This window comes from Macadamia integrifolia, chromosome 3, assembly GCF_013358625.1.
Source record: "Macadamia integrifolia cultivar HAES 741 chromosome 3, SCU_Mint_v3, whole genome shotgun sequence".
Taxonomy (NCBI): Eukaryota; Viridiplantae; Streptophyta; class Magnoliopsida; order Proteales; family Proteaceae; genus Macadamia; species Macadamia integrifolia.
The window spans coordinates 2,712,562-2,724,036 of record NC_056559.1 but is presented as its reverse complement, the minus strand read 5'-3'; the positions used below and the strand labels follow the sequence as shown (position 1 = coordinate 2,724,036).

The 11,475-nt window shown below is 38.2% G+C and overlaps 1 protein-coding gene and 1 long non-coding RNA gene across 2 annotated transcripts; one reads left to right on the top strand and one right to left on the bottom strand.

Moving 5' to 3' along the window:
- Positions 1-1,113: 1,113 nt before the first annotated feature.
- LOC122072632 (probable long-chain-alcohol O-fatty-acyltransferase 5) lies at positions 1,114-2,853 on the top strand. Its single transcript, XM_042636999.1, has one exon. It carries the CDS (start codon positions 1,170-1,172, stop codon positions 2,208-2,210), a length of 1,041 nt encoding a protein of 346 aa, XP_042492933.1. The 5' UTR covers positions 1,114-1,169; the 3' UTR covers positions 2,211-2,853.
- Positions 2,854-2,878: 25 nt separating this feature from the next.
- On the bottom strand, positions 2,879-6,324 carry LOC122072633. Its single transcript, XR_006138555.1, has 3 exons — positions 6,035-6,324; positions 4,309-4,402; positions 2,879-2,921 (listed from the first exon to the last, which is right to left on the bottom strand). It is a non-coding gene; the product is annotated as an uncharacterized LOC122072633 (long non-coding RNA).
- Positions 6,325-11,475: the final 5,151 nt, after the last annotated feature.

Genomic DNA, 11,475 nt, shown 5'->3' with positions numbered 1-11,475 from the left:
ATTTCCTTTTAGGATTTGTTCCCCTTCAATGTCTTTTCTTCTCCTATTTATACGATAGAGATTGAAAAATGAATTGAGCTTTGAGTACTTATGTTGGATATAGACTAGTGTTTACGTGCGTTTCTCTTTCCTTTGTGGAATTCCTCTTTCTTCAGTAACTAAACAAACATAGACTAAAGGATTTTTTTTTTCTTCTCCCTATCTGTGCTCCAACCATACCCGGAGACGAGAAAACTTTAGGACCCGTTTGATAACGTTTCTGCCGTTTCTGGTTCTATAAACGGAAAAAAGAAACGGCAGAAACATAAATTTCCGTTTCTAGAAACAGAAACGGAATTGAAGGTGTTTGATAAGTCATGTTTTTAGAAGTCGATGGTAACCAGTGAAAGAATTGCCACAAGTCGTTTCCAGAAACAGTGTTTCGCCTGGGTCGTTTCTTGAACCATAAATAAGTAAAAATTTCTATTTCTATTTCTAAAAATAAGTTAAACGAAACAGTTTTATCAAACGTTTTTTGCTCCGTTTCTACTGTTTTTGGAAACAGAAACGGTAGAAACGCGTTTCTTGAAACTTTATCAAACGGGCCCTTAATGTAAGTAGGGTGGGCGGTCAACGGACTTGGCTATTAAGACAGCTTAAATATTCAACAGCCCAAGCATGTGGGGTCCATCATCAATCCCCCAAATTAAAAATGGGCACAACGACGGGCACTACTTTCAAAGGTCAAAAAAGAAAATTAATTTGAGTCATCATGGAAAATTATGTAATCGATTTCAACTTATGCCTCGAAGTTCAAATGACAAAATTCCAAAGTGGCAGTTCTGAGCTGGCCAAACTCAGAAAGATTCTTTTTCCTGCCCTTCTAGTGGGCTGGATCATTCCACTGCCCCAAACTCCACGCTGCAGAAAATGTAAAATTTCTAAGCTTCAGTCAATTCTTTCACACCTATCAATGCCTTCTTTATGATCCTTTCATGGGTTTTGGGATTTTTTCTTTTTTTTGTTTTTAGGTAGAAAATACTCTCTTATTCAAGAAGTCAAGCAAACGACCATCACATGCCCACTGCCAAGAACATATAAAAAGAATGTAACAACACCACCACAACCACCACAACCACCACCACCACCAAATAAACTGAACAAGAAAGAGAGAAACAACACCACCATCCATGGCTTCAGAGATCCAAAATTTGATCAAGGTATGTTTTTCACTTCTTGCCTCTCTTTCCTTCTGTTACTTTGTAATTAGAAAGATCCCAAAAGGCTTCTTCAGGCTTCTCACCCTTCTTCCCTTCCTCTATCTCTTCACTCTCCAACCCTTGAACTTCACATCTCCTACTCTCAGATCAACTTCTGCTTTCCTCATCACTTGGCTTGCAAACTTCAACCTCCTCCTCTTCTCCTTTGACAAGGGCCCTTTATCATCTCACCCACCAAAATCACTCTTACGTTTCATCTGTGAAGCCTTCCTTCCAATTAAAGTCAAACAAGGCTCATCTCTCAACTCAACTCCAACCATCATAGGCTTTGCAATAAAATGCTTTCTTAATGTTCTAGTATTATATATCTATAGTTACCACTCTCAGATACACCCAAAGATCATGATGGCCATTTATGGCTGCTATGTGTACCTGGCACTGGAATTGCTTTTTGCTTCTGGTACAGCTACTGCTAAACTCCTTCTTGGTATTGAGCTTGAACCACAGTCCAACAAGCCATACTTGGCAACATCACTGCAGGACTTCTGGGGAAGAAGGTGGAACCTTGTGGTATCAAGCATCCTACGACCCACCATATACAAACCTGTCAAGGAGATCTCTATCCGCGTGTTGGATCGGAAATGGGCAGCAGTTCCGGCCATACTAGCCACATTCATTGTGTCAGGCCTGATGCATGAGCTTGTGTTCTACTATTACACAAGTTGTAGTCCCACATGGGAGGTCACATGGTTCTTCATTCTGCATGGTATCTGCACAGCTATGGAGGTTGCAGCAAAAAAGGCTTTGGCTTGGCGATTGCGTTCAGCTGTTTCCTGCCCCTTGACCGTCGTGTTTGTCGCAGTTACTACTGTATGGCTCTTTGTACCACCCATTGTTCGAAGTGGCACAGATGTGAAGAGCTTCAACGAGATTGTTTCTTTGTTGGAGTTTCTGAGAAAGAAAATTAGTCCCATCTCATTGCTATTGCCAATGAACACTTACAAACACTGAGTTGTTTCAATTGGTTTCTCCACTTTATTGTTTTTAAGTGAAAAAAAAAGAAGAGAAAACACAGAAGGTTACGCTCATATAAATACTGCTATAATTTGAGTATGCATGTGGGTTATAATTGATCATTATCACCTTTGTACATTGAGACTTGTAAGGATGGAGTAGAGAACATCCTTTAGATCTGGTCTTCTCATATGCCTCAATTCCAAAAGGGCACCATATGGTGATACTCTTCCTAAAATCCTCCAACAGTCAAACAAAATGGAAGAGCCGTAGTGAGTTTTTCACAGATTGGTGGCATTTGAGAGCAAATGGTGCATGATCTGTCATCAAACTTCAGAGAGAATCACTTCTGCATGGCCTTTCGTATAAGGAAAGATGGGACAGAAAATTGTAGCACTTGAAAGTTCACACCAAAAGTAAGGGCATCTCTCAGTACTTTTAGAAAATAATGAGGGTGATCTTGTGTGTGGGCCGTACTGGGATTGTTTCTGATTTCAAACTCTTCAACAATCTGCAGAGATACTGATTCAGGTTTGGTAATCATGACAGTAGTTTAATAGTAGCCATGGGTTCAATAATATAACTCGAACAAAATGTAATGCTTGCAGTTAGTAAAATGAAAGACATTTTTTGCAGAGACAATGGCTAGAAATGGCATTGAATTGTAGCCACCATAAGCTATGTCACCAATTAAAGCTTGGTGTGAACCTGCAATACACATTTCCCTTAATTTCTTAGTCAAGGATAGCTGACAATGTGAAGAATACTACCACGGATATACGCTTGTGTAGCAACTAGTAAACAGCAGTAGTGACTAGTGACATTCACTAGATACATGGTGCATGTTATATTTCACAATTCCTGTGGTTGAGGAGGATAGCCAAAATGAGAAATATTTACTTTAGTTTCTAGAGGACTGCACTCGGATTAACAAGACATGTTATTACATTACATACTTGCAAATCAGAAATATTTGCCAAAAGAAAAACAGCCCTTCTAATCTTTGCATCCTAAAGGTTGGGATCAATGTGGTTTACAAGCTCTGATGGGATCAGGCTGCATACATATATCCCTCCCCAGACCCTGCAGTAGTGGGAGCCTCATGCAGTGGGTCCTCCCTTTGTTCAAACCTTGTCTCTTCCAATCGCAAGTTTCACCATCGGGTGAGCGTTGGTGACTTTTTGGGCTAGAAAAAGGCTCATAATCGCACTGACTTTTATGTTAAGAAGTAAATCACTAAGTCCCAGGATAATAATTCAAAAGGAAAAAAGCCAATACACCTAATGGAATTATGTAGAGAAGGGAACTCCTGTGGTCAATCTCCAGGGCCCTTACCAGGTGGATGCTGTCAAACAGTCATGTAATCCCACCAAACAGCACAGAAATCCCCTTCCTAGTAGGATATGGTGTCTCTATGGCATCTGATTAGACTACACTACCTTGCATCTATCCTGCAATCCGATAATAATAGACAAAACTAGATCACTAAATCAATCCACAAGATCTATTTGGCATGGTCCCATAGGTGATGAGCCAAACCTCAATAATATTTAGCGCTGTACACTAAAGTTTCATGCAAATAGTCTCCAAGAAAGATCAACAACGTTCTGAATAAACTGAAAAAAAATGATCACAATAACATTTTCTATTGTCTGGAAATGTCCTACTTTCTTCAAAAGTAGTCAAAACCATCATCTGTCTATATGTTGGTGTCACCAGCCCAATTGGCAAAAGAAATTTCTGCACAAGCAGAATATGGCAAGGTTCAGCATTTATTCATGGATGAAGCAAAAACTGTACATCAGTATACTCGGTCCTTGGTTGATATAGCTATATGATATTGCATACCATGAGGTCTATCTATTGGAGCAGCCAAAAATAAAAAGAAAAAAATAAAAAATAAAAGAAAAGAAAACGCAATAACTTCTCTTGTGGCACATCGTCCATTATCCACTCATGGAACGGAGATCCAGCTATGTTCAATCCAGAGTATCAGAGACATTAAATTGAAAAAGCTAATTTAATTTGTACAAACTGACATAAACATTATAAGCTTCAAGTAGTTATCTTAGACATCACAGATCACAAGACGCACCTTCCATTGATTATAGCAGTTTAGATGGGGATCCATAATTGAGAATTTCTGTTAATTGTAGCTACAGTTGAATCACCATTAATGGTACGCTAACCTGGATGAAAAGGAGGACTAGTTGATGATCCACAAGAATACAATAATAGTATCACAAGCTTCTAATTCATCTCACAAATGCTAGCATTTGGTTTTGGTTTGCTTTACGATGTAAATATAGCCAAGCCAAGACCACTGACATAATTATGCACATCTCATAAAAACTCGTATTTAAGTTTTCTACGACATTTTGTCACCAGCCAGAATTAAAACATTTCAATTTCCTCAGTCAAAGTGTATTTTTTGCATAAGATTTTTAGACGAAATGGACCCATCCAATTCTTACATCATTACCAGAACCTGAACAAATAATTGAACTGAAATGAATGCCTAAGATGACTTAGCATATCACAATGGTATGGAATTCCAAATGAGATGATCCAGTTCTACATAGCCTGCAGAAGCAACCTTAATACTTTAATCTTACTGATCCCAATTCGATTTCCATATGTATGGCCGATGAAGTACTCACTGCAACTAGCTTTACATTCTGAATTGATAGCCCAATCTATTCCAGAGTTCTTCAAAATAATCAATTTCCCCATAAATAAACAAATAAGGTTGAGATTCAAGAACTTTTAAGGAAGCATGAGATAGGTTAATAGGTTCTATTAGATAAATTAGTTCAACTTAACTCCCACTGTATCAATTTTGGACCTATTGACATTGTAGAGAGATTCCTTCCACTACCTTTACTCCTATGTATCTCTACAGCATCCACATCATTTCTCTTAAGAAAACTGTCTCCAATTCTCAGCTGCATTTCTAATGTATGTAACACGGCTCCTAATGAACATAATAGTACTTATGAGATAAAAGAAAAAAGAAGGATAACTGTACCTACTTACTAAAGAGAGCTTTCATTAGCCATAAGAGAAGTATGGAGTTTCCACTTCCATGTGAGTAACATATTAATATAAGAATAATCTTTTAAAATAGATTGTCAATTTTCTTAATCAATAGCAGAAGGCATAAAAAGTGAATGACATGACCTTGCTGATATGTATATTCTACTTCAACAATGAACCACATGATCTCAAGCATTTGATCAGGGGACTTTCTTTTTTATCAGATTTTGATAAGGGCTTTTTTCATACCATTGTTCCTCAACATATACAGAAGAATTTAAGCCTTTATATGGTTAGAATTATTACATATGGTTTATTAAACCATGCTGTAAACGACTAAATGGCTCATTTTCTCTTTTGTTTTGTTGATGTTATTTGTAAATTTCTCTCGAAAGATGATATAAATTGTTCATATTTTCTCTCCAAATTGACAATCACTATGACTATCATCATCATCGCCATTATCAACCATATAACAAGATATATAATAATAAAAATGAAATAAAGCTGTGATCAATCACACAAACACAGAGACATGCAAAGTGGGAACCCCATAAGCTCTCCCGCTATCATCGATACATTCATTCATCGCAATCACCACCGATGCATGGCCATACATTCAATCCTTTTATCCCCAAACACCACATTCATACATTTACTGAGTAGAGCAGGAAACCAGACAGATATTGATATTCATCACCCCCAGCCAGAGTGTAAACAATCAGGAAATAGAGTTTGAGGAATGGAAAAAGGTCAATTCTTTGGGAGGTTTTAGGCTCTAATACCTGGAAGCTGGCGCCACAGATAAGCTTAACCCAAACCCTTTCCGGAAGGATTCGTGTTGTAAGCCAGTAATCGATGGGATTCCCATAGATTTGATAAGTAATTTAGAGGCTTGAGGACCCTTGGACGGTATCTCCTCTGCTTCTCTTTCCCTGCAGCGGATGGGAATACAATTACAATCTGAGAGAGAGAGAGAGAGAATGAAAATACTGTTTATCGCCGCTGCTGCTGTCGCCGTAGAAAGTGAAAGAAGAAGCATTGCAGGGGAAGGCCATAGCCATGGTAATGGATATCTCTACTTGGAGCCGGAATCAAAAGGAGTCCGTTTATATTGGAATTTTTATTATTTATTTATTTAAATATTAATACTATTAAACAGAATTGTAAATTGTTACAACTTTATTAGCAGAATTAACATATTTAATACGTATTAATTGTATCACTTACACGAATATTTATTGGGCTCCGGATGTTCTGAATTCCTATTTTTCTGCACGTATCGTGATCATTTTGCCAAAAATGTAATTGGTGAATATATTTCAGAAATGGTTTTAGAACAGAAAAGTGAAAATTGTGGCGTTTGGTAAAACTTGTTTCAGAAACGTTTTTTGTTTTATGAAAATCAATAATTACAGAAATAACACTAAATTAAAATACTATCATAAATTGATAATCTTTTGGAACAATATTAAAGTAGTAGATATCAAATAAAGAAAGTGGTTTCAAAATATAAAAAGTATAGAAATAACTTTGCTTTATTCAAGTTAATCATTCTTTACATAATCATTATTTTCACTTATTCAAGTCCAAAGAGTTGAATGTATTGAAGACGTCTTTCAATTTATTTGTTTGATCATTTAACTCTTTAATTGTCCTTCCAGATATCTTTTCATGTACTCGTTTGAAGTGGATGGTGATGCAGGTGTTGATGACGTTGATATTTTCGAATATCGCGACGAACCTAATGTATGTTGTATGGTAAAGATATGTGTTTTATCTTTTAATCATACAAACATACCACATCCACGATTATCAGTCTATATTGACAAATAAATATGATTAGGGTAATTGAAATTTAATATCAAATTAAAAATGATAAAATTTGATATAAGTATAAGTCATGGAAATAACATTACCTCAGTTGAGTTTGGGCAATATAAAAAATATTGTTCTTTGTTTAGACCTTTCGTCGCAGCTCGTACTTTGTATTGACCTTTTCCATATCTACTTAAATGTAGTTGGTCCACCCACATGAAAATATTATAAGAATCTTGACACTTGAAAATTTCTCTTCTAATATTTTTTCCCGATTTGATTGTATATTTAGTACAACTCTTTTCGTAAATTTCACAGTTTGCTATTACGGGTTGAGGCATTGAAGAAGTCATCTATATATATCATTTAAATATCAAGTAAGTTAGACCTTTTCCTAGATATACAAAATGCCTCAAGGGAAAAAATATAATAAATATATTCTTAAATGTATGACATTCATAGTACACAAAATGCTCACTTAAAAATTCAAATGATTGAAGAACTTTGAAGGTTCGAAGAACACTTCGAATCTTATGAAGATCTCTCCAAAGATTTGAAGAACCTCAAGGAGGGAGGGGAGGAGAGAGAGCAGAGCTTCTCTATAAGGGATGCTCACTAGGAGGCTTGAGTGTAAAAAACCAAAGGGAGGGGGGTATGTATAGATTTTTTGGACCAATAGGGAGGAAAGGGGGATTTCCTTGGCCAATGAAGTTAAAAAGTGAATTTTCTTAGCCAATAGGTTAACAAAGTGAATTTTTGGGCCAATGGCGTGAAGGGTAACTTTCTTTGGCCAATGAGGTGCAAAGATGCTTTTTTGGCCCAATGAAGTGAAAAGATGTTTTCTTGGGCTAAAGGGTGAAAGAGGTAATTTTTTTACCAATGGAGAAAAAAGATGCTTTTTTTACCAATGGGAGGTCGTGGTGCTAGTGGGGCAGTGCGGAGTACACAAGCAGGTGAAGAGGGAATCCCCTCACAAATTTGATCATCGGAATGAGGATTCTGGTCACCAGCGGGGGTGCTGGGGCTCTGGTGGGGGCGTCGGGGCTCTGACTGGGGCGCCGAAGCTTTGGCGGGGGTGCTAGGGCTCTGGCAGGGGCATCGAGGTTCTGACAGGGGCTCTGGCAGGGGCACCGAGGCTCTGGTAGGGGTGTTGGGACTCTGGCAAGGGTGCTAGGGCCTTAGGTTGGTGCACATGGGGCGCGCAAAGCTGATCGGTGTGCATGTGGATACGCAATGTTGTGCAAGGTTGGTGCATGTGTGGGCGGGGTTTAGGTGCTCATGGCAAAGTGTGGGGGCTTATGTGGGCGGGTTCGGGTGCTCATGGCATAGTGTGGGTGCTTGCATGGGCGGGGTTTAGGTACTCATGGAAAAGTGTGGGGGCTTACATGGGTGGGGTTTAGGTGCTCATGGCGCTTGCATGGGCAGGGTTTGGGCTCTCATGGCATGGTGTGGGACCTTGCATGGGCGGGGGTTAGGTACTCATGGTATGGTGTGGGTGATTGTATGGGTGGGGTTTGGGCGCTCATGGAGTAACTTCTGGAAATGATTGTGGGAGATCTGATGGTCTGATTTTGACGTACTATATATCATTGGAATTGTGATTCTGAGTACTATCTATCTGTATGGTCATTTTGGACTGGATTCCTTTATATATGGGAAGACAAAATTAGACCCTTCTTTTCTCTCACATGGGATTTCTTGAAATTTTCAGTGAATATGAAAAATTTCTGGGTTGGATTACCTCAGTCAATTGTCATCTCTATTGATTGGAAGCAATAGGTTTCTTCCAAGATCCGTAAGTCATCATAACCGAGGGAGGGTGACAAAATTGGGTGTCTATAGGCATATAGGGATGGAAACCTTTGCTACGGACAGATCCCAACTAAGGCCTTCTTGCGCTTTGGTGTGGACTTGGAGGGTGAGAAAAGCTTGGGGGCTGATGTCTTGGACTTCAACCAAGACTCTCTGAAAAAGATGAAGCTGAACATGGATGAGATCACTGAGGATGGGGCTGAGGGGGAACAACCAATGGAGATAGAGCACCAACCGGGAGGCGGTGATGGGGGTGGTCACGATGGTGATCAAGAGGGTGACTGGCAAGGTTTTGGGGGTGTTGAACCTCTACATGTGTTTCCTGCTGGAGATGCTCCACCACTTAACCCTCAGGCTATGGGAACTTCTGTTGCCTCCTCATCTCATGGCACTAGGGATTCGAGGCCCTATAGACTCAATGATGTGATGGCCTGTCTGGATACCACCACCAACCTGTTGAGGAGGATGGATAATAAGCTGGAGAGTGTGGACAGGAGCTACTGCCTTTTGGACACTAAAGTGGCCTCCCTTGAGGCACAGATGTAGGCAATGGTCTTCCACCTTGCCATTCTGGTGTCGGGTCCGAGAGCATAGGGTCAGCCTTAGAACCAGGGTCAGGTCCAAGGGCAAGATCCTAGCAACCCTCAGGAGTAGCAGCACATGGGTGCCTTAGTAGTTTAGGATTTACTTGTTTTATGCTTTCTAGCACAACCAGCTTTGTTTCAGTTCTGATGTTCTAGTTATTAGTTGCATTTTATTTCATGTCATTTGCTTCTGTTATTTGAATTCCTAGATTTTTAGGCTAGTTAGGATTTCATGTTTTCTATCTTTTATTTTTAAGAAAAATTGGTGTAAGCTTATGTACTCAGTTCTCTTTATATATAATAAAATAGGTTTGACACCTATACTTGTCTCCTGTTTGTGTATTTCTATTAATTATTGTCTTTGAGATTTTTATGCCCTTTTACTCGTCATTCTTTGTTCGTTGATTTTGGGATATCCAGTGGTCCAAATTTTATGACCTAGGTATAGCTGGAGATGTCTCAACATTTAATATTCAATGATGTAAGAATAGGGTGGAGATTTAGCCAAACCTAGGTCAAACGAAGTTCGAGCTTTTTCTTAGTAGAAATTTTGCAAAATAATGGCTAAATCAAATCAATTTTATACCATATTTTGGGAAATGCTTTAAAATGACAAAAATAATATTGGAGCACAAAATTTGTGACCATTCTGAGTAGGTTTGTGCAATTAACTAACATTTGCAAGATTCAATAGTTATTGTGATGGAAAAATAATAGTTTATATGAAATGAGAGTGAATCACGTCTACTTCGCATGGAAAATTTTAGATTTAGGTTAAATATGTTAAAATATATCTACCTAAATATTTTATCCAATTTTGAGGAGGTTTGGCACAAAGTGATACAAGGAGGAAATGGTAAATTTCCTGACAATTTTTAACACTACTAGTTACTGAGATTTTTTTTGAGGCTTCGCGGGAATTCTTACTTAATTTTTATCCACTCCCTAGGATGACAAAATGTGGTGTCTACACTCAGTGTTATGGAAAAATATTATTGACATGGAAATATATAGAGATATAATGAAAAGGTGCTAGAACGTTTCAACATGGAAAATGCTACATTGGTTAGCACTCTATTAGCCAGCCACTTCAAGTTATATGGAAATTAATGCTCTACAACACATTAGGAGATAAAGAATATGCCGATCTCAGGTTCCCCATGCTAGTGTAATCCGAAATCTCAAGTATGCTATGATTTGTAGCTAGTTGGATTTGTCTCATGTAGTCAATGTTATCAATTGATACATGAGTAATCAAGGGAAATAACATTGGAATCCAATTAAGTGGATCTTTAGATATCTGAGAAAGACTACAAATATGAGAATTATGTTTATTGGTGAGGGAAATTCCCTAGCGTTGGTAGAATATGTTGATTTCGACTATGTCGATGACTTAGACAGGAGAAGATCTACTACATGGTATGTGTTTAAATTAGCTAGAGGATGATCTCGTGGAAAGAAATACTTCAATCCATAGTTGCATTATTCATTACATAGGTAGAGTACATGGTAGTGGTTGATCCCCACATGGAAGGAGTTTGGTTAGATAGGTCAATTTTTGAGTTGGGGTTGGAGCAAGTAGGTATGGTATTACACTATGATAGTCAAAATTTCATATATTTCGCAAAGAATCAAGTGCTTTATGCAAGAACAAATCATATTTATATGAAATTTCACATGATCAAGGAGTTCATATCAGAAGGAAGCATTTGTGGAAAATTCATAAAAATGGAAATCCTATAGATATTCTCACCAGGAGAGTCACTATAGAGAAGTTCAAATCTTGTTTGGACTTGTTCAATGTTTCTATTGAAAGTGAGGAACACACTAAATGGGTACAGGTTCGTAGTTTTATAGAAATATAGGGATATGTAGGCATGCGGTCACGCCCTGCCTCCACTAACCTGAAGGCTGGGGACATGGACGCTTACATGTGTCCATAATCCCCCTAGGATCTATGATGTAGTACTTTAAGTGCATAAAATTATGAAATGACTCTATGATCACATAGA

Excerpts from the sequence above, each read along its gene's own strand:
- LOC122072632 (XM_042636999.1), top strand. The coding sequence starts at position 1,170 with ATGGCTTCAGAGATCCAAAATTTGATCAAGGTATGTTTTTCACTTCTT.